General features: G+C 39.8%; 1 protein-coding gene across 2 annotated transcripts; it reads right to left on the reverse strand.

Annotated features, from left to right (window-relative positions):
* Positions 1 to 961: 961 nt before the first annotated feature.
* On the reverse strand, positions 962 to 23,001 carry pi4kaa (phosphatidylinositol 4-kinase, catalytic, alpha a). 2 transcript variants are annotated; one of them, XM_063889808.1, is made up of 54 exons: positions 22,808 to 23,001; positions 19,934 to 20,050; positions 19,749 to 19,842; positions 19,515 to 19,603; positions 19,048 to 19,120; positions 18,698 to 18,945; positions 18,387 to 18,453; positions 18,137 to 18,285; positions 17,973 to 18,038; positions 17,791 to 17,887; positions 17,496 to 17,687; positions 17,306 to 17,406; positions 16,947 to 17,076; positions 16,738 to 16,867; positions 16,555 to 16,650; positions 16,287 to 16,470; positions 16,075 to 16,175; positions 15,366 to 15,534; positions 14,875 to 14,925; positions 14,494 to 14,602; positions 14,267 to 14,403; positions 13,954 to 14,087; positions 13,784 to 13,866; positions 13,634 to 13,704; positions 12,884 to 13,008; positions 12,718 to 12,799; positions 12,552 to 12,635; positions 12,346 to 12,435; positions 12,133 to 12,252; positions 11,833 to 11,925; positions 11,530 to 11,686; positions 11,285 to 11,412; positions 11,039 to 11,197; positions 10,785 to 10,936; positions 10,493 to 10,600; positions 9,957 to 10,084; positions 8,865 to 9,020; positions 8,384 to 8,463; positions 8,078 to 8,277; positions 7,463 to 7,550; positions 7,195 to 7,362; positions 7,053 to 7,106; positions 6,826 to 6,946; positions 5,900 to 6,029; positions 5,742 to 5,812; positions 5,259 to 5,331; positions 4,969 to 5,149; positions 4,776 to 4,880; positions 4,569 to 4,694; positions 4,303 to 4,423; positions 4,036 to 4,195; positions 3,743 to 3,832; positions 3,205 to 3,288; positions 962 to 3,099 (listed from the first exon to the last, which is right to left on the reverse strand). In XM_063889808.1, the coding sequence occupies exons 1-54, from the start codon at positions 22,904 to 22,906 to the stop codon at positions 3,048 to 3,050; spliced, it is 6,273 nt and encodes a 2,090-aa protein (XP_063745878.1). In that variant the 5' UTR covers positions 22,907 to 23,001; the 3' UTR covers positions 962 to 3,047. The 2 variants fall into 2 exon arrangements, with proteins under 2 accessions (XP_063745878.1, XP_063745877.1); XM_063889807.1 differs by having other exon boundaries at positions 9,864 to 10,084.
* Positions 23,002 to 23,719: the final 718 nt, after the last annotated feature.

Consider the following 23,719-nt stretch of genomic DNA (forward strand, 5'->3'; position numbering starts at 1 on the left):
ATCTTGTTTGTTTACAAAATGAAAAATCTTTGTGTTAACCTATTTTATTATCGATTGTTTGGAGAATACCAAACTTATCTCCTTTTTATTCACTTTTCTACATCAGATTTTTCTTAATTAACTCACAATATTCTGCATCCTACAATCAAACATATGACAGGGCCCCTCGGGTGTGAAATGGGCCCCTTCTGTTGTGCCAGAGGTCAGAGTTCAACACAACTGGCAGCATTCTCGTGAAACTCTCCTCTCTTTGTTTGTCTCCGTTCACAGCTTTCAGGCTGAGTCAACAGAATATGATCAGTTTCAGCTGCTCTGGTGTCCTGAAAAGTGGATTACTTTTGTTGGGGAATTATAACCAAACAAGAAAAATCATAGAAACAACCAGGGAGAAGCGTTATCTTCATATCTTTTTTTTTTAGATTCATTACAATCATTTAAAGTATTTATTCTTTATCCTATTCATCATTTTGGTCTGAATTCTGTGAGTAAACAGTACTAAGTTGGATTTACAGGCTGAATAATATCATCTTTATCATTACTATAGTAGAAGTGAGAATGAAAATCATTATTTATTTATTGTTATTATATACATTTAATTATAATTATTATCTCCCCATTAACTCTGGTGTTTCTTTGGGAGTTCTTCCAATGCAAGGGACAGAGGGTATCGTGTTCTGCACAAACTGAAAAGCCCCCCCAAAATTGATTAATTGATGTTCATATCTTTTAGATTCTCTAAAATGAAATGAAATGTGATTGAATCATGATAAGAATCCTGTGGTAAACAACACCATCACATACATACCAGATTGTTCTCGTTTATATTTAGTGAGTGCAGCATTTGGTTCCTTTATAGGTTGTAAAATGATCCTTAACTTCTCAAAAACCCTCTCCAATCCGCTGGAAAAGTTATTTGAGCACAGGACAACAAGACAGAGAACATAAGAGTAAAACACATCAGTGATTTGAAATGTTTACACATTTAATCTGGAAATAAGACATTTTCACATATTATCAGAACAACAGACGTGAATTAATCTGAATCGTCAATTATATCGCCACAAACTGAGCAAATACAAACAAGAAATGCACACACATTTATATATTACATATCTGATTGAGATAAGGGATGACTAACTTATTTAAAATACAGCAACTCAATAAAATCCACTACATTGAAATGGCTTCATAAAGAGTATATCACAACAGGGTCAGCCCCTTTAACTCTTTTACAAACCATTAAACAAGTTCTTGCATTTACGTAAATTCTGCAAAGACACTGAGACAGACAGAGAAACACTTCTCACGATGGAAGGAATTATAGCGAGTTCATTTGTTGAACACAACACACAAATACAGCATCAATATACATGAATATATTGCATAAGGTTAGGGTTTTTGTCAAGTATTACTACAGTTGTGTTTCTACCTTAGGGTAGGAGAAATGGCTTTTAAGGTATGTTCATCGTCTTCATCGGTAAAAGCAAGATCCAACAACACTCCAAACCCAAGTGATACACAAAGGAATGTTTCCAAACAGAGTTACATGTTATTCAAATGTTTCTGACACACAAGACAGGACATGCATGTGATTTAGAGCAGTCAGTGAGTTCCTGGCCCGCCATGTGTGCTGTCAACATGGGCTTCAAATCATTTACTAATCTGCTGAATATATAAGATTAATCGATTCATCATTTGGACTATAAAATGTCAGAAATACGTTTTTCATCCCTGTTTCTCAGTTTTTCCAGATATTTTGTTTAATATGAGATACAACTAAGAAAAACTGAGCAAATCTTCATGTCTGAGAGACTGGAAACAGCATTTTCTGACTTTTTGAATGAAAAATTAATAGATTATGAAAATAGCACACAATTAACTTTCATTTGATTGACAAATTTACTGATGCAGCTTTACTGTATCCTTAGGTCCTTTTCCACCACAGGAACTTAACATGAAGCCATTGTCATGGGTTCTGCTTTTCTTTATGCTTGTCCTTCATTTTAGCGCTGCTTAGGAACAGAGCATATACACATATATTAAAGGAGGTATACACATAACAACCCAGTTTGGAAAACTCAGTGGAAACAAAAACCTGAACCTTGCATCAAAGCCTCAAGGTTCCCTTAAACTTCAGGTTGTGAGTTCTTAAGATCATGAAGAGAAAAAAACAACAATCTCTACATATTTGAAACAAAGCAAAAGCTAACATTTATATGTGAGACACGACTGGCTCTGAGGGTAATCTTCAAAAAAGCACAGCTATCTTAATCTTCTGATTAATAAGTTCTTCACATATAACTCTACAAGTTCCACATAAATCACAGAAAAGTAGCTGCGATGTTGATTTGATCTACAGTTAGTGTTATACAGTACGTACTACAGCATGATAACATTCTCTAAATACCAATTATGTTCCTAAAGACTACCGTGAGATTAAATGCTGAGTAGTTCTGGATCTGTCTGCCAGCTAGTATTCTACTAAATCAAAAGTAAAGCGATTACACAATCAGTTGATTAAAATGCTGATTGCTTTTGTCTCTAAATTATAATCTCTATTTAAGCTTGTGATCATAGGCAGGAGAAGCCGACAAAATACTGGGATTTATAAAGTGCATAAAAGTGGATAACAGCATAGTAACAAATTGATCACAATGATATCAGCTGCTTTGACAAAAACGATAGATATGGCTCCTTTAGCGGCCATCTTCTTCCTCCAGTGTGACAGTTAGTGTTAGTAATAAACAACAGCATCAAGAAGAAAATACTTAAAGGGCGGTTTAAATACCTGTTTTGGTAAAAGTTGTACATTGTTCTTTAGTCTCAAGTTGAATGAAGACATATTTTAAAACACAGAAGTGCATTATAAAATCCGACAACTTACAGTATGCTGAATAAAATCAGAGCTTTAGGATCAAAGTGCCATATTGTTGTCTCAGAGTGGAAAATCATCGCACAGCCTTATTAAAATCAACCCGAAGAAGGTTTGCATTGCTTGTGTAGAGTTGTTTGTATTGGACGTACAGTGAAGGTCCGGCAGAAGTCTTTCAGTAAGGAATTTGGTTCTGGTAATACTGCAGCATGTCGTACGTTTTGCTCCTGTTAAAAAAAAAAAGACAACAAAAATATGTCAGTTATAACAATGTTACAAATAAGACGGAATAGTTGGATGTCTTGTCTTTAACATGTGAGGAGTTTTCTTACCTGCTACTGAGGAAACAGCTTTGGATGACTTTGATGATGAACGCTGCCGCTTCTTTCTCACTCATTTGAGGGTTAAACCGTCCTCTGATCAAAAGAAAACAAAACACACGTTAATGTTCAATGCTGCGTACAAAGATTTTCTGGCCTCTAAGGGGCAGCAAAAAACAACTTCTCAATTCTGGTATGTGTGAGGTGTCAAAACCAAACAATAAAAGATGAAAACCAATGTTACAGCAAAAAAACAAAAGAAGCTTTGGTTCTATTGTCACACCTTTGATGTTGGTCCCAATAACACTGAGATAAATTGTTGAGGCTGAACGTACAGCGCAGTAACACTTATATATAACTGCAGTATTGCCCATCAGCTTTCTCACTATTTACTGTACAAAACTCTCATAGCAAAAAAGGAAAGAAGTGGAATTTGCACTTTTGGGTCCATTTAATACAGTCTAGTATAGAAGTAACTAAGTATTTATACAGATATATAAATGACCCCCTGTTGTACACACATTTCCAGGCATCGTACAGTTGGACTCACTTGAGCAATTTGATGGTTTGTCCTCTGAAACATGGCAGTCCAGTGTCCAGCATGAGCGTCACCAGGGAAACCACTGCATCCATGTAGGGTCTTTATGTTCAGAGAAGACACAGATAACATCAACACATGTTATAATGCATATAGAGTGTTATTTAAACAACAATACAACAGTTATTCTATTACTAAAACACTGTTTCCCTTCTTTAACATAGAAAAAGTAGCTCTTTTGACCCATAACCAAGCGTATGGACGACAAACAATCTACAAACCTAGTCCCCACTTTTCTTTCTTACCGTACAGCCAGGTATCCTCTGACACACATCTCCATGAACCATTTGAACGGCGTGGCCTCCATTTTTCCTCCCATGATCATCACCATCTCATCAGTCAGTTTGATGTCGGGCTCCCAGCCCAGGTTACCTCCAGGAGAGCTCTCAAACATGAAGCCAAAGTCTACAAAAAAATGAGGAACACATGAACACACGATATTAGGAAGAATCTGAAATGGAAGTGACCTCAGGCAAACCACAAGTCCATGTCGAAATATGTATACACCATACCTATGTGGATGAGGTGGCCCTTGCTGTCCAGCATGATGTTGCCATTGTGTCTGTCTTTGATCTGCAGCAGAAACAGCAGCAGGCTGTAGGCAGCCATGCTGCGGATGAAGTTATACCGAGCCTGTGGAAAGAGAAGATAGAAACAGCGACACCTCGGTTAAATGCTGCTTCTTGTTTTCGATCGGTTTTGGAGTAAGCTTTTCTCCTTGTTGAAAAAACACTAAATATGATAACAGTCATTCATTGACAGAGAGAAGTCTCTTCACCTTCTGGAAGGCCAGGGTGGATTCATCTCCGTACTGGTTGCGGAAGTAATCGTACATCCCAAAGTCTGTCTGTCTGCCCAGTTGGTCTCTGGACTTGCAGTCTGGGATGCACTCGATCACACCACACTGAGGAAAAGACGATCAAATAATTTAAAAAAAGATAACAGGATACTGTTTTTTGGAGGATGGTGGGAAATAGAGTCTTACCCCTGGTGCAGTGGCCACCACTCTGTAGGGGAACACGAACAAATCCAGGCCCACCAGCTGGAAAATGTTCTTAAAAAGCCCAATGATCTGCAGAGCGAGCATATCCTGGAGACAGAGGAACACAGCAGGGTGTCAAAAAAGTCAAAGTTTCCCCTGCTTTGAAATATCCCAGGGAATAAGGTCAGTGGGCTACCTGTCTGCAGTCGTCTCCCACTTTAAAGATGGCCGCCTGCCAGCAGATCCTGCGTGATCCGTCTGGGTTCTCCTCTCCTTCCTCTATAGAGTCGCTGGGGCAGCGGAGACCCTCCTTCTCCAGTTCACTCACTCCACAGCGCTTCACCTTGAACTTGGCCAGATAGGGCGCCTTGGCAGCACTGTGACGACAGAGAACATATTCCCATGAGATAAACACAATATAAGTCCTGACAAAGTATAATGCCGATTCGATCGGATGTTTTAAATGCCAAATTTCCATTACTGTACCTCTGCATGGGTGTTCCGGACTTGTAGTCAATATCCAGCACTATGGCTTCAGGGTTACTAGGTAGGTAGCAGCCTAAAAAACACCAAAAGGAACCACACTTCATTTTAAAATTAAAATGTACAACACAGAGACACTACCAAATTGAAAACTCTTTTATATGTAGAGAAAAACACGCTTTACATAGTTGGTAAATAAATAAAAATGAACTCTATTAGGAAATGAACAAAATAAAATAACTAATGAAAACTAATTATTTACCTAACTGGAAGAAGAATTTAATTACATTTTCTGATGTTCTTTTTCTAAACATATTGTTGTTTGCTTTTCTCAAATGTTCTGTCTTTCTGTTTTCAAATGTATATATATATATATATATATTTTAATGTTTAATAATGTCAAATATGTCATGTTTTCACTGCAGCACAAATACTGTTGGCTGCGTTTAATGATGCATCCAGACTGATTAAGGAGCAGTACGTTACCTGGCTGCACTTTGATATCTGACAGAGCTTTGAGGCAGGCCCTTTTCCTCTCCTCTCCCTTTGGAACAGGCCTGAAAAATAAATGAATGAAAGTTACATTTACACCAAAACATCCCGCTCTTTGCTAATGATTTGTAGAGTAATGGTGAGGAATTTACTTGAGGATGGCAGACACGTTGGTGATCTTGTTGAAGAAGTCAAACTCTCTTTGGTAGAAGTCTTTGGCCGGACCCGACAGAGAACCTGTGATCTCCTCCACCATCTGCTCCAGCAGCTCCCCGATGTCAGCTACACACATTAATGAAGCAGGAATGACTTTACACTTTCACCTTCGTTGGATTAAATTAGGCCTGATAAGGGTTTGCTTTTAGACAGACAATGAAGAAGATATACTTTATTCATCCCTTAACATCCCGTAACCCTGTTTATTGATGTATAGTAAAGTGAAGTCTTACTTTATTCATGAAAACTTGTAACATTGTCATTTTAGTGTGTAAAGTAACTGAAGGAATCATCAAGTTAAAACTGGAATGTAAAGGTAAAACTTACTAAGGTTTGTTTCAGAATAAACTCACATCAGGTTCATGCCATTATTTTGTTTACTTTATTTATGGGGCGACTGTGGCTGCGAGGTAGTGCGGTCGTCTTTCAACCAGGTTGTGGGTTAGTTCCAAGCCCGAGCAGTCAACATGTCGATGTATCCTTGGGCAAGATACTTAACCCCATCGGGATTTGCTCCAGATGGGGTTAAGTATTGGCATGGCCAACGGTATGGGCATGGCCAACGGTGTATGAATGTGTGTGAAAGGTAGTTACCTAGAGCAAAAGTGTACTGCTCTGTATGAATGGGGTGAATGACATGTAGTATGTAAAGCGCTTTGAGGGGTCGAAAAGACTGGATAAAGCGCTATATAAGTACAAGTCCATTTACGGAAAAGGACATGCCGTAGATAGTTGTAAACCTGTTCAGGAATACTAAGATCTTAATTCATGATATTCAACCTAACTCTGAGGTCAGTCTAACTATTGTCACTGCTGCTCTAAATCACAGTTCAGGTCTCTGTGATGTGGCTTCTTTACTCACGGTCTTTCTGGTGTCCCTCCTCATCCATGAAGATGTTGGTCTTCATGTTCCAGATGAACTGATGGGCGAGAAGCTGAGACTTCTGGGCCGCCCACAGGATGTACTCCCTCACATAGCCCATCTGAGCAGGACAGAGCATCAGTTTATTACTACTGCTTCATAAAGAATAACAGTTGTTGATTCATTTCAGTCGGCTAACCGTTTTAGCTTTAGCACATCATGTTTACCTTGTCATAACGGAGCGCCTGCACAATCTGAGGGATGTAGAACAAGATGGCATCCTGAAAAGAGAAATAAACAAACATTATATCTGTGAATATCCTGAGGTTGTATGTCTCTACAGCAGGAATCCAGGAGTGTGTGACTTACTGGAGGAAAGGAGCGCAGCACCTTCACCCCGTACTGTGCGGTGAGAGGGTGAGGAGGGTACATGCTGCTGAAGTACGACAGACCAGTGGGCGGGTCTGCTGGAGCCCAACACAGGATGTGGCTCAGCTCAGGAGAGTCTGCATCGATGGTGTGCCACGTCACCAGGAACTAGGAGGTAAAGATAGTGCACGAAAATATAAATGTACAAACATAAAAGACACAATTCAGAAGCTTATCATCTGAGCTATACTGGACTAAGTGATCTTACCTTGACGGCCTCAGGGACATCACTGACTGCTCCGGGGTCCAGTCTCACCAGCCGGGTCACTTCAGCAACAATGGCGTCGTTCTTAAACCTGGGAACCAAGCAAACCAGTCAATAATCTGGATCAGGTAGGAGATTCTCTTTTTTTCAGTGTTTCAAACAGAGGTTAATGCGATCACAAGTGGCAAAGAAAATGTAAAATTGCAACCTTTATTCCTACAAGGTACACAGATAAGGACATTTCATTGAAAAATGACAAATTAATAGTGGTAAAACCATAAAAAAAATCTGAAACCACGGAGCAACGGAACAATGGGTAGAGTCATAAAGCGTGATACAAAGATTGGATATTTCATCAGAATATACTGTATTTTCCTAAATGTATCAAAAGTTTAGTGAACATTAACCAATTAAAGCTACTAAACTAATTTCAAGTAAGGCTGCAGCAGTAGAACTCTTCAATTTATTGAGGTAAAAAATTGTATCAAATTTAGTTTTTAGTTTTTGAAAAGGGAGGAAGAGTGTTTTTCGTTATCGTGTTACAAACATTCACTTTAAGAAGTATTTCATTCTGTCTTGGTAAATTAACTATATTAAACAAAGAGAGGGAGTGAGAACCTCGTGGGTAGCTGCATAGCCAGGTAGGGTGCGATACCCCAGGCCAGGTTGACGTTGTCCTTCCACTGTTTCTCCGTCAGACTGATGTATTTGGACCTCCAGTTGGCGATGCTGGTCTCCACAGACTGCTCCGTGGCGATGGCCAGCTCCTGAGTGGACAGGGGGTTGTACCACGTCGTCAACCGTTCGATCTCACTGGCCTGGAAACACAGAGAGGGGAACAAGAGAAGCAAAACATAAAGAGCCAGCGATAATGAGAAGAGGAGTTAAAACCAGAAGAAGGCCATGACGATGATCCACCCTCACCAATAAGGCCAGCAGCAGAGTCCTGCGTTTCATGTAGTATTTGTGAAGCTGCGTCCCTCTGTTACTCTTCTTAGACGTGCCTAGGGAACAGAGAAGAGTTAGACCATTATGTCAGTTTAAGTTTTAAGAGTTTCAAAATCTTCTTGTTTGTATTTGTGTCTTCAGTCATTATTCAGACTCTGTTCCTATCTGAAGTCTAATGGTTCATGATCTTTTATTAATTGACAATTTACTTTTGGGTCTTATACAGTATCTGCCACAAAACATACAATACCAATAAAAACAGTTCCAGAATAAAATTAAAAAAGGTATCTATTGTTATATATGGTACTATACAGATGGAATAACCAGTCTATTCTACAGTTTCCCTGGTTAATGTAGAAAGCTCTCAAAAAGCTTGTTAAGCATCAGTTTTATTAACTAATTTTCTGTATTTTTTTCTCTGTATAAATATTGTTCACTTGCTGAGTCTAAGCAGTACCTGATTTCTTGGATGCGGTGGACATGCCACTGGACAGCGGGTAGGTGTTGATCCAGCCCTGGCTGCTCTGCTGGGAGCGAGCGCTGGAGTCCATGCTGCTCCTGAGGTCGGCAGCGTTCATCACCGACAGACTGTTCAGGGACGGGTCCTGATTATCTGTTTTACACACAAACAGATTTAGTTTGGTCCGGTCACAACCACATGTAAACTCATGTAGTAAATCTCAACAAGAGAATTCACCATCATAAGTCAACATTATGACTTTCTAAACAGCGGAAAACGTCCATAATATGAGGAGAGATGAGCGAGATGAGATATCAGCTAGACCTCTGCTGTTGTGATGGTCATGCGTTTGAAAGCATGGAAACCAGCGGGATTTACATGTAGGTAGAAGTTCCTTTAAACCACTGATACTGGGTCAGATATTATTTTGTCTTGTTAATGCGGGGGGGCTTGCAGCAGATTAATCTGATCCAGGATCAGCGGGTAGAGGACCCATCTACCTGAAGCGCTACAATGTGTGTGAGAATGAGACCATGTCTTTTCTCTGGGTCGTCGGTAATGAAGAGGAGAGGATTTTCTGGGTTGGGCGAAAAAAGCATTTTTAAAAATTGTAATCAATTCTTTGGAAGTTGATCAAATCGAGGAGTGGGGCAGGCGGGTGGGGCTGACATGATGAATAATCATGCATCTTAACGCAGTTGACAAATTTGAGCTTTTCCTCACAGCTGCACATTATTCAGGATAAATAGATTGTACATTTAAATTAAATAAGGCACTGACAATGAGAGAAAGAGGAAGAAAAGAGGTGTAGGATCGACATACTAGGACAAACACTGAGGAAAACCCTTTAGAACTGAAACAGCTATGGTCGATGTATAACCGATAGATACCAGGATCTATCTGCAGCATTGTGAGGTCAAACAGCGTCAAATTTGTCACGCGCCATAAGCATGCCCCTGATGCAGTGCAGTCCGAGCTGCACGGCTTTAGGCTTACTTAAGAGAGAAATCGGAGAAGTGCTGGAAACGATAAGCGATCCAAATATCCCGGCAGAGAGCGTGCTCGGGGCCGGGGTAGTACCAAGCTCACCAGGTGGGACCAAGTGGCATGCGGCCAGGTACTTCTTGTCGGAAAGGATGCTGGCGTAGAAACGGATTATGATGCAGATGTCCTCGCGGAGATGCTTGTCGCCTTGGGTTGGAAACTTCGGAGGGGCGCTGGAGAGTTAGATCATCAATGGTTTATTGACTGGGATTTTGATTTGCAATTCAATTCTTTTTGAAGCTTATGTCAGTGCTTTTAGTTATTGGCTAATGTCGGCATGCTAACATACACCCAATGAAAATGCTTACATGTCATTGTTTAGCAGGTGAAACAACATTCACCATCTTAGTTTAGCATGTTAGCAAACAACCTTTGTGAGTCAGCACTGTTCTTTCTATCATTTATTCCTTTTGGGATTTGGACTGAAGCACTATAAAGACAACTCCTCAGGCTCCTGAAAATTCTGGTGTTTTAATTATTCTTTTTCGATTTTATAGAATATATTAATGTAATTGAAAAAGCCATTACACATTTATTGCATGACATGTTTATTTCACCCCTAGATTTGAGTTTGTAGGTACCTGAAGTAATCAAAGGCTGTAGAATAGATCTTCTCTCGGAGCACATTTCTTACAGTTGAGTTTGTGAGGACATCAGAGTGGAGCAGAGCCAGACCCAGAGTCAGCAGTCTGAAGTACACAGACATTTATAAACAAATATGCAACACAAAATTCTACATTTCCATTCAATTTGGGCAAGCTTGTTGCAAAGACCCCTTGAAGAGTCAACAGACATCAAATGACAGGTAGGTGATGTAAAGGGATCAGAGAACATACTGGACATTGTCTTTAAGTTTTGTGTGTGTCAATGTACCTGAAACGAGGCCCAATGGCAGCTACGTGGCGGTTGAGGCTACTCTTAGCCCCACCGACATTGAGAGACAGGGAGCGTTGCAGCAAACTGCCAAAGATCTCCACCTGATCCGCGCTGGAATACTTTGCAATCTCAAACCTCTGGACTAGAAACTGGAGAAGAAAAACAGTTGTCAGCATGAGACAATAAGTAGTGCGGAGGATCATTTATGAGTGCATGTTATAATAACCAAAGCGGAATTTCTTTTTTCTGACCTCAATCCATATTTGGTGAGGGTTAACGTCTGGAGGGCAGGGGATGGGCTGACTCTCCTCTGAAGCAGCCAGAGGATCAGCCTCCACCTGAGCGTCGGAGAACAAGCCCATCTTCAGCTCCACCGTCATCTGCCACGCTCCCGCCATCTCCCGCATAAACTGTGAGGAAAAGTGTTTTTAGTGTCTAAACAAGACAACCGCACTGTCCCAAAGGACACAAAATGATTTAAAGAAAAATATATGTACCGGTACTTCCACTCCAACACGAGCTGCCAGCAGCCACTCCCAGCAGGCGATAGCTGTTTCCATTCCGTGTGATGTGAACATCTTGAGAGGAGACCAGCAGAGGTGGTGCAAGAGCTGTGGATCGCAGTCTGGAGAGAAATCAGAAGAAAGTAGCAGTCAGACAATAAGTCCAGAGCATTTCAAAGAAAAAACTAAGAGCTGTGGATTTAATATAAAACATATTAATCTAAGTGAAAATGTAAAACCTTTGGAGCTAATGAGCAAAGCAGCCAGTTTGAACATGGCCTCAGTGAAGGCTTTAGGTTGTGCAGATTCTAAAGCCTCTCCCATCTGCTTGATCATCATCTGGTTCAGATCAGATTGTCCTCGGACTGCCTGGGAGAAGTTGATCATACCAGATACCTAGAGACAAAAGAGAAGAAAATAAGTGAGAATGAGAAGCGCAGTTCAAAAGTATTTGATCAAATAAGATAATATAACTTGGTGGTTTTAAGACACAGAAAGCAGAGCATTTAGGAATGAGAAATGGTAAGATTTGGTGGTTTTACCTCTCCAGCGTATCTGTTCCTGAGGTTGAGGGAGGCCATGAAGTTGGAGTAGTCCTTCTTCACACAGGCTGGTCTCTCAGTCAGCTGAGTAGACTGCAGGTAGAAAGCATAATAAATAAGCACATAATAATATATATATAATATAATAACTACAACTCCCCATTAATGAACAAATAGTGAGTTAAGCAACTATTACAGTTAATGGTGTCCCACAAGGTACTTTTCTTGGGACATTTTATTTCTGAAATAAATGATCAATTTGCAGCATTTAAGCATCTAAAAAGTCAGTTTATGACTTACCCCCAGTGTGCTGCTCTGTCTGTTGTAACCAGCAAAGTGCAGGATGCTCTCTGTAGCCATGGCCAGGCCTGTGTGCTGGGACAGACCCGACACCCAGTTCTGATGTTTGTTCAGATACTCCTGAAAAGCACACATAAAGTACAAAGGTCAAAGAACGTTTTGGGCCGCCGTGTGAACTTTATTTAATATATACTGTATCTAGATATATGTTACCTGGAGGTGGGATTTGGTCACAGATGGTGCCCACTTCATCGCCTCTTTAAGGATCTCTCCACAACGAGCAGCAAAATCCTTCACTATGCTCTACAATTTAAGATAAAAAGGGACTAGATATTTTTAGTAAATTGCACATACAGATGTAGAACCTAAGTAAATGCTGAGTTCTTTATAAGTGGAAATCAAGAATAAAGTATAATTACCTCTCTGGCTTCGTATGTGTCTGGGACAGTGATTCTGTGTGGAGTGTCTGGGATGTCGTAATAAGGTTGGTCCTTATGAATGTCCTTAAATGCAGCACAAACATCCTTAAGTATAAAGAGAGACTGAATGATGGCTGTTGAATAATCCACTTTTGACATCACTTACTGCACTGAGTGAAAGGGAAAGCGTCTGCAGGATGTCTAACATGGTTCTCAGCACACGGCCACTCCAAAGCAGGTGGGGGAAACTGAGGAGAGGAAAATAGTGTTGACAGTACTGTATTTTAAACAGTATTCTGGATATAAAGTCATGTGTATCGATGCACTCTCACGTTTCAGCCAGGCCGGACAGATATTTGTCAGCCACTCTGCGGATCCTCTTGTGGATGTGGTTGAAGTTGACCAAGAGGAACTGAGCATGTCTTTCCAGCTCCTCCTCGTGGGCTTTGGTTTTTGGCTGAAAATATAGCATAAATGTTAGATAAGTTTGGCTATTTTCTCAGTGATTAATTCGTTATTTGTTCAAGAAATGTCCTAATAAGTCTTGTTTTGTTTCAACCAACAGTCCAAAGTTTAGTAATTTTTGGAGCACACTGACAACAGACAAAAATGGAAAACAATCACGTTTAAAAAGAACAAGCATTATACAAAATACATTTTCTGTTGGTTAACTCCTTAAGATTTAAAAGCGTTTTCTAAACTTTCTTAACTATTAACACTTAACTCTCTAATAAAACAATTCTGCTTTCCCAGATGTTAAATCTTAGACACAGTTTACTCTAAAGCTACAATAAATCAGGTGAAGCTACAGCATCTTGAATTCATTTTCATTCATGTGTTGAGCCTCTACACAGGCGGCGCTTAAAATACCTTATGAGCAGCAGCGGTTTTTTTTAAATGCCACTGGAGCAAAACCATTATAATCTTAAAAATCCTTAAGTGAATAAGTAAGTGCAATTTGACTATTTGATGCCTAAAGAAGATCGATTTTCTTAATTATTATTTTGTTTTATCCTCCACTGTGTAATAAAAACACATTTCTAACGAGATACGTTTCTTTGCATTAAAAACATCTCCCTTACTTTTTCAGCCATCATTTGCAGGAAGACCTCAAAAACCTTGTCGCTCACAGCAATGACACACTGCATCATGCCTGGAAGGATTATATATAATGTTAGTGATTATAATAAGCATGTAAAAGCACACGTTAATGTATTTTTTCTTTTGCTTACCAGATTTATCCTTCTGTATTGCTCTGTCTTCAAAGTATCGAAACATGACCTGAAAGCGGTCTGAGTCGAGAGCCCGCAGCATCCTAACAGAAGGACAAAACATTGATATACTATACAGAATAATCCCTGAAGCACATAAACCAATACACATTAAAGACATGTTGGCATACCTCATGTATTCCAATCTGTACACAGACAGTAAATATGTGGACATGGCAAAGTCCAGCTTGTTGATGAGAGCAGACACCTCAGGAGGAGGATCCAGCAGGTTGATGATGGTGCTACGCAGATCATTCAGTTCCGCCTGAAAAACAACAACTAACCATGAACGCAGGGGGTGCTAGTGAGTCCAGTTCAAATCTGATTGTGATGACGTCAGTGCCTCACCAGCCATGAACTTCACCGCACGTCACTGCCATGAACTAATGTATACTTTAGTGATATGATATGCAGGCATATCTGTGCATGATTGTGCTCTCATACCGGAGTGACAGTGTCGTTCTTCAGTGCAGAGTTGTACTGCAGCTCTGAGCGTAAAGGTTCCCCGCTGGGAAACGTGAGCAGTGGTGATTTGGTTGCAATCTCACAAACTCCCTCATACCATTCCTCTGGCCACAGACCTGAAGATTTCCACAGAAGCAACAGGTGAGGCTGAAGTAAGATACAGTGGATTATTATTATTTTAAATGCTTTTATGTATATTATTGTACCTGAACCCTCAACAGCAAATCCCATGACAACCGAGTAGAGCCAGAAGTCCCTGAAGAGCTTCTGCAGACGCGGCTTTGCTTCCTTAATTGGTGGCAACCTCTTAGTCAGCTAACAGCAGAGCAGGAGAGAGGATGGATCAGAGTGGTTGTTAAGGTACAGTATATTCAAAGCTGAAGAGCATTTCTGGTAGGGTATTATATAAGTTACAGAGACTAAAGAACAAGTTGACCTTTGTATACTATTTTAATTAAAATGTTGCCTTTTTGCCTTCATTGATAGTAAAATACTAAGCATAAATAGGTTGAGAGGGGACTGCATACAGCTAGACAAAACAGTGTGATTAAAGCTGAACTTTGGGACATTTTATCCAAAACACTTACCACTGCAATAACTGGAATCAAGACACCAAGGTTTCCAGCGCTGCTTGATGCCTAAAGAGAAAAAGGAGGGAATCTAAATGTCAGTATGATTCAAATAAAATGACTTTCTACAACAAAATAATGAATACTTTACACAAGCCTCAAGTGGCATGTTATCCGACTTCTCTCCCTGCAATCTCTGTCTTTATAATAAATGTCACTTTTCATAGTTAAAGATGAGAGGTTGTAATAAGACATAAGGTCCCCAGCTGGAGATGAAGCAGAGATGCGGCAGTTAATGATTGGCTCATTAAACCCTCATAAACCAATTACTTTAATTTTAGAAATGTGTTGAAACACACTACAAAATATTCTAGCTGGAATAAATGCTTCAATGCTCTCGACTGTCTGCAACGGTTATGTCAAAATCATGTTTTCTCCTGGCCTTTACTCCCCTGAGCCAACACTGCAGTCTCATTGCTGCTGTGTGTGTAAATGTGTGTGTGCTCTACCTTCAGAGCCGGGCCTTTGTCTGGTGCTCTCTCACTGGCTCTCTTCCCCTCTAAGCCCAGTTGGACAAAAAGCTCCAGTAGGTTGACAAGAAGCTCGTCGACCATCTGTTCAGCCTGCAGGTTCGCTGCTATGTTACCCAGAGCATTTATCACAGCCAAGGAACAGTGTCTGCAACAGGAAAAGGAACATTAATACACTAGAGGTTCATGACAAACTGTGAATAACTTTATGAGGATTCAAATATTTTCCCACTATACATTCCCCTACTTTATACAAACCACATTTTAGTAATGGTTAGAAAACAGATACATCTGTATTTAAGTGTCGAATCATCACAATGAAAGAAAAAAAGTAGAGAATGTTTTCTGGTTTTTGCAAGAAAACAATACATTTTCTAATAATTTGCAGATAAACGTTCTGTCAATTACTTTAGTTCCACTAGTGTCTTTTATTTTCTTATTTTTCTACTGTGTTTCCTTCACTCTAATGAAACAGTGCTGCTTTTCCAAGAAGATACATCTTTAAAACTGTTTCCTCTGTGCAGCAGCTGCTTGAGTGAGTGCATAGAGCATCATCCATTAACAAGATTCTAATGGCAACTGTGATTAAAACTCGACTATATAAGGATTCAAATATTCTCCCACTCATGCATCACTTGCTTATGAACTCAGAAAGGCAAAAATTGTGTCAGCTAAGATCTTAGGGCACCTGTATCCATGGTCCTTGTAATCTTTGGTAGAGTAGACCATGGAGCTGGCTTTCACACTGATCTGCTGGAACAGATTCCACACTTCCTGGTAGATGTATTGCTAAGACGAAAGAAAAATAATTTACGAGTTCAGACATTTTACGTCAGCAGTGAGCTATATTGATGTTTTGTCTTCTGGGTAATGTCTGTTTTAAAATAAATAAATCCTTACATTGCCAGTGATGACCATGCAGCCTAGCTGGTCTACAATGAGGACGTCCAGCTGTGAGGGAGGCTGACAGAACTTCTGCTGTAGGATCTGGAGGATGGGCTCCATTACTCTGGGGGTGTCCCGTAAAGCAACAGCGATGTGACCCAGAGCTCTGATGGTATGGTCTGGGATCAGGTGAGCATCTCTGAGGAAGGGAGGGGAACATCTGTAAGCACACTCTCAATGGAAGACTTTTCATCCTCTTCAGAGTCAGTCTAATATTACTTACTTATCATTTTCCTGATAGATGTAGAGACGGTTGGACAGACTGGCGAGAAAAGCTTCTACGATGACATTATCCATAGTGAGTCCAGCTTTCAGGCACCTGAGAGGGAAATATGGGAGGGTAACATCTGTGTTGATACCAGTGTGTGTGTGCATATGCTGTTAAAGTGTGTGTGAGGGAATTCACCTGCAGATGTTATCGATGGAGATGTCGCGCAGCTGCTCGTACATGGAGGGCTGGCTCTTCTTGCTTGGATGTGTACTGAGGGTCGACTGGGAATGTTCGTTGGTCACATGGATCTTTATCTCACCAGTCCCTTAAAGAATGAAGGATTTGGTGAGTAAACATTAATGGAGATAATAACTGCAAGTGATCATGGAGCTGTGTTGTGATACCTGGAGCACACTGGCTGTGGTATTTGTACAGCTTCACCAGGACAGGAGAGGGAACGACCAGGAAGTCTCTCAGCGACATGGTGACAGAGTGGGCCACCACAGGAAAGCGCTCACACAGACGACCCAGGCCCTGAAACAACACAGACATTTGTGTTGATGTGTGAAGAAATGAACAACTATGCTTGCACCAGGCTTTGAAAAAACAATATTCCTGGAGAAGGTTGCAGCAACATTAAGGAAGTTTGAACTTTTAAAGCTTAGTTTTACCCAATATTTAAAACGGGTTACAACGCAACTATATTTAACGTGGAGATTAAAGTGACACAACCCTTTTAGTTTAACAAGCAGCTAACTGCTACCTGTAGGCAGCAGATGAGGAGTGGCATGTGAGCGATGATGACTTTACTCGACGTCTTGGACTGCAGCTTCTCTGATAGTTTGGTGCAAAGGTTCTCAGCTCCTATAAAAAGAAATAGACAGAAAAAAGGTTTAAATTGCAGAAATTACTTCTTTGACAGATACATTCGGCCTGAAAAGGAAATATTTTACCTTGCTCTTCAGTCACTGCCCACACCATGAGGTCCACGCAGGCAGCGTTGGCCTGGCAGCGCAGTTTGAGCGGGCTCAGTTCACTCTGGAGATACTCCACATCATGCAGGATCCTCTGCAGCTCAGACTGGCTGCTGCTGAACTGCTCCAGCACAAAGTCATGAACCTCTTTTACATAGTCCGTCTGTAAGTCTGTGGAACATAAATAATACATGGGTATTTCCTATTGTCCCATTTAAACGAGAAATATGTCACTAAATGTTCAAGAAAGTTGAAGAAAGAGGCGTTTCTTTACCTTTTAAATTGTAAAGTGTGTCTCTTAGCATTTTGAAAATGGCTACATACAGAGGATCACTGAAGGTTTTGTAGTACAGATGAAGGCCAGGATTCAACTGCCAAGAAATGAGCAGAAAAGTATTAATGAACCAAATAGATGAAGAAAAAGTACAAAAATCTGAAGTGATTTAAGAATCATACCTCTATTATTTCTGCCAAGGAGTCATCCAGGGATTTTAAAAATGACTCAGAGACAAAATGTTCAACCTATTCAAGAGAGAGACAATTGAATGAAATTATTGTTTTTCTACATTAAAAAACATCATTGGGACTGAATTTTAATTAAATGCATCTATTCTGCTAACCATGTGGAGGGTCTGTCTGAGCATATCCAGAGGGACATGAAACTCTCCGGAGCTGCTTCCAGTGAAAAGAGGGGAGACAGAGAAGCTTGAGCTGATGGTGGAGAAGTAGTAGTCAGGGTCCACTGCGCTGCCATCAGGGAGGTATGAACCTGGGGAGGGGAAGCAGAAGTTTTTAAAGCAGCTTCCTCAGAGAGTCGCTGATGTTTCCTGAAAGCCCAACGGCCTTACATACTTCAGCTCACGTACTGACCTTCAAAGTACTGTGCAGAGGGGTCAGCGGGGGAGATGGGGGTCAAACAGGCTCTCTCTGGACTGGCCTGAAAATACAGAACAACAGTATGAGGGCGGTCACTCAATATCAGATTTTTCCTATACAATTATCTTGGCGTAAATAATTTACATTGTTTTAAGTCATATATATTTTAAATGTAGTTCATTGTATGTTTTGTCAATTATTTTCATTTAAATTGCATTAAAATTAAAAAGGAGGAAGAAAGAGTTTTGATTTTTTTAGGGAGTTGGATTAAATGTGTTTCTTTACTTTTTCCAAATGATTTTTACCTGCTGACTGGTGCCTTTGCGTCTCAGAGTGTCTCCCTGACACACGGAGAGTAAAGAGCTTGGCATGATGGAGCGGAAGTCATTGAAGGAGCGCCGTTGCGGTGCATCACTTTCATCCGCTGTAGGCGGGATGGGAGCAACCGGTCGGGGGAACAGCTTGGACAGTAACGGCTCGTCAGTGTTGCTGTAGCGGCCAAAAGCTCGAGCAACACCGAGCAGGGTGGGCACAGTGTACCTGCAAAGGTATTCTGTACAGAAAAGGGTAATGGAGGTTAGAACAAGATAAATGATTCAAATGCAGAGCTGATAAGTAGAATACCAAGAAAGCAGGATGTGTGGTATGCTGGTACCTTTATCATGAACTTCTGGATTCTTGCAGATATCTTGCAGGACCTGCATGATGTCCATGATCGCCTCCAGGATCTGAAGAGGATACAAAGATATCACATACTCTGCCTCAACCATGCATATCAACATTTACAATGTTTATGTCAATATTGAAATCCCTTTTTTTGACAAAGCCAATATCAGGCTTCAGCAGAAAGCTCTTTTAGGACAAAACGTTATTCTTTATGTCTCAATGAGAGTCTATCCTTGATTGGCTGCAGAAAAGGAGCGTTGCACACAGAAGAATTGTTTAACTCCATCCACTGTAAAGTTGATAGAAACCTACCGAGGTCATTTTACTTCAAGAAGTACAAGATTATGTTTTGTAGAGATCTGCAAGGAGATTTCCCCCTGGAGTCCCGTTAATCAGTCTCTTCACAGCCAGCATTAAAAGGAAGACCAATGTCAGCAACTAAAAATACACACACACCTGTCCTCGCAAGGTCTCATCACGTTGGGCAACGTCTGACAGTAGTGTTACAAGACCGAAGGTGAAGTTCTCTGCGACAGGAAGGGTCTCTGCAAGACAGGAAGTAATATTAAAACAACACCCTAAATGGTATTCAGTCATCCATATCTAAAGTGCATTGAATAACACACAATGAAAGTGAACGTTATGTGCTTTATATTTAATATTGTGGCAAAATCACAGGGTTATTGTTACCCCTTCCTTTGCGTTCTGAGCTCTCTTCAATCCACTGAACTTTAGGAAGCCCTTTAAGCAACCCAAGAAGGTAGGGGACAATAGAGTCTTTGTGCTGCAACAGAAGTATTAAATAGGAAGTTATACAGAGATACTAGAGCATACATTCATTGTTAGCACTAAAGTAGTAGAGGAACTATGTTTACCTGCAGGTTTGACTCAACCAGAAAGATGCCCAGAGCAATGACAGCATCTCTCCTCCTCTCATCCAGCTGGTAGACCCCTCTGAAGTCTGTGGGACACATGCATTGTAGCTTCTGTACCTGTGAGAGGAATACATTAAAGTGATTAAAATGAGCTGTAAGCATCAGCTATTTGGACAACACACTCTCTGAAAATTGCAGTGCATAATTTATCTCAGCTTAAGCACATTGCTCACATCTAGGTTCCATTAGTGAAAATTATTTTGATCGCATTAATATGCAGCAGGAATTGAGCCAAGTCTGCCTCTGGCGTTAATTAACCTAAAGCCCAAGAGCTGAAGCTATGAGAGGGATTTATACACCATTTAAATACAGGGTGGGATCGCTAGTTCTTGCAGATTTTATGCCATATGCAATGCAGAGTATATTTCTGTTGAAGGATGAGACACCATGAAGGGACACTTTCGAGCATTTACATTTGACTTCAAAAGCTAAATCTCAAAACGCTTGTTTGTCAGTGCTAAAACAGCCATAAAATGCTATGTGTTTTGACAACAGCTTAGATCTATACTGAACCAGGAAAAACTGTGCTTAATGAACGGAGTGTATAGTTAAATACAGCATGGTCTTCAGTACCAAAGGGTAATCTGTCGCCCACTGAAAGGGGGGTATTGTTCAAACAATGTGGTCTATGTGCTGAAGCAGAACCCTGCAGTTTACCACTTAAAACATTCAGAAACTTTACATACCACACTATTATTGGAGTCAAACGTCAATATATTAATTAAGTTGATCAAAGTTGGAAAATGTAAGGATTTGCTGCCATTAATTGTCATATTTGATAGTTAAATCCACTTTTTGAGGAGTTAGACAAGGACAGTCGCTTTAGATTCTGGGCCGTTATTATCTTTCACGCTTTTCTAATGTGTTATAGACGTAACCCAAAAATGATGTATTTTAATCAACTATTTAACGTATTATTGCAGCATACAAATGGTTCTGATTAATGGTGGATGCTTTAAACTACTCCTGTAAGTGTGCTTATGCAGACCACTAAAACAAGCACATTTCAAAAGACCTTACATAGACAAAAAAAATCAGAGGCAAAGTCCGCTTACACAATAATTCACTAAGCCGACTGCTCACTGCTACCACAGCTTTTTCATTAGAAGATAGACTTCCTCTTTGGGTCAAAACATTTCCCCATTTTGAATCTCAGTGGGTGTATGGTCAAATCACTTCAAACTCTTGTTTTGAAATATTTCCCAGGCTGCCTTTGGTCCATCATAATCCCTGAATACAAATCCTAACCGCCTGACTGAGTTACACAGTCGCCCTATTATTCCAATAACTTGACTTTCAACAGTACTTAAAATACACAGCAATAACTCTGATTACTTTTAAAACCACCATCTAAAGTATTTTGCAAGACAAAATGATTACATCTTCTGGGTGGGACTTGAAGTTGGGAGCCTCCCTTTTGTGATTCCTTCGTCTGCATGTCATGACTTAATAATACATGTCTTAAATTATGACAGCAATATAAAAGATGATAGGCCTACATCCTTTTTGTCATTTCCAGAAGAACCTGTTTGGGTGGTGTTCCTGCTTCGCTAGAGATCACAGCATTATTTCATTCATGTTTATTTAAGTTTACATAGAAATACAGGGAAAGGGTGATATTGTACTTGAATGGTGAAATTACAAAACCAATTTGAAAGTACTAAAATTGTAAAAGAAAGTGACACATGCTGGGACTTGTGGTTCCCCGGGGCAGTTGCCTGTTGTGCCTGATTGGTGGTCCCCTAGTTAGAACTGTTCTCATCTACTATTGATTGCTTCAGCGAAACACATCGACAGCTTCACTTTGTCACGCAAAAATACTGCAATTAGTTTAATGGATACATTGATCCACCCTAAAGCAATAAGCAATACTTTAGCACTGATTGCTTCATTGTTTTTGACACATGAAGTAAACACGGCTCTTTGCTTTTAACCAAAGGAAATCACTACAAATGAATGAACTGGTTTTAGAATAAGTAATATTGGACACCATGCTGAAAGACAGGATGGTGCAGCTTGTGGACTCAAAATAGTTGTGAAAAGTACCGTCAGCTTTAAATCAGATTTCAGATCAATAATCCAAGATGGATAACAATAATTTAAACATTTTGAAGAGAAATAAATTGTTTTTTTGTCATTAGAAAAAGACAAACCCCACTATGCTAAGGCACACTTAATACAGTGTTCATTCCTTTCACTGTGTTAAGGACACTGACATTGTTATATCAGTACCTTAACTCTGTACATGTCATAAAATACAATTAAATGTTATATAATAACCTCTGTACATGCATTTAAACTATATCTATATTTTATTTAGGAATTAATTGGTCTTTCATGTCATTTTCTAATGTATTATTAGTTTCTTGATGTTATGAGAAAGAATATCATCATTATGAAGATCTGTGTTATAAAACCTGCGTTGATAGATTAATGAAAACTAACTATTACTTGTAATTACAAAGGAATAATTTTACACATTTGGGACATTTGAGCTTTCCTTCCAGTTAAGGCTCGTACACATCAAGTCTTAAACCTAAGAGAAGATTAGCTGCAGGTTCAAAACAGCTAACAGTTAGCAGACGTTAGCCACCTCTGAAGTCAGTTGTAAATGTTACTGTGTCGACTTAAATCACAAAATGACAATGGAATACATACACTAGGAAACTGCTAGACATGTTAACTGTGTTTTTCAAACAAAAAATCACATAACCCTGTTAGATAAGCGAAGTTAACAACAGGCCTTTAATGTCAAAGACTCTTGACAGGTATTAGCTTGAAACTGTCGTTAGCTATCGCCACGTATAACGTTACCTTTTCTATCGGGGCCTGTCTGTGAGCTGCCAACGAACGGGCCAAAGACAAGACGGTGTTGAAGTAAAATCCTCTGCTTCCCCCTCCATTGAGAGACATGTTCAAAGATGCCTTAATAACGCCGCCACATGAAAACAAACATCTTCTTTCATTCGTCCCGATTCAAGGAGGAGAACGCTGTTCTGACAACTACGGCGTGCGCGAGGTGCTAAAAAGCGCGAAGCAAGGTCACAGAGCCAAAAAACAAGGAGCTAGTGATGGAGAGCATGGATATGACAAGAAAACCGTGAAAATGAACTATTTATGCCACATTTACTGGACACACGTACTGTACCTAGGTGCAATTTGTAGTTATTTTAACTAGGTATTTCTATTTTAAGTAACTTTATATTCCTCAATCACTACATTTCATAGGCAAATAGTGTACTTTTTACCCCATTACCTTCATTGAATTTTTTTTTGTGTTATAAAGATTGATATTATAAATACAACATACAATCGATTAAGCTACTCAAAGTATGTGAAGGACTTAATGTGTGCTCCAACTTTAACAGCTGCAACATTAGGCAAGGCAAAGCAGCTTTATTTGTATAAAATGTTTCATACACTGGGTGATTTAAAGTGGTTTCAATCATAATAAAAAATATAAGATTTAAAGTAAAAAATGCAGTTACATTCATTACACTTAATGTACATTATTTTAAAACAGGGTACATTATGTCTATTGTATTGCATCTCCACAAATTGAGACATTAAGGCATCCATGCTTCTTTTTTTTTTCATATATAACGATTAGTCTTATTTTGTGAGCAGTATTTGTTCTTGTGCTTTGGTAGGATTTTAAATGATGGGATTATATTTGTAACAGTATTTTAACACTGTAGTACTGAGTGCTCCCCCCCTGCTAGGAAT

The sequence above is a fragment of the Eleginops maclovinus genome, chromosome 8 (assembly GCF_036324505.1).
Source record: "Eleginops maclovinus isolate JMC-PN-2008 ecotype Puerto Natales chromosome 8, JC_Emac_rtc_rv5, whole genome shotgun sequence".
NCBI lineage: Eukaryota > Metazoa > Chordata > Actinopteri > Perciformes > Eleginopidae > Eleginops > Eleginops maclovinus.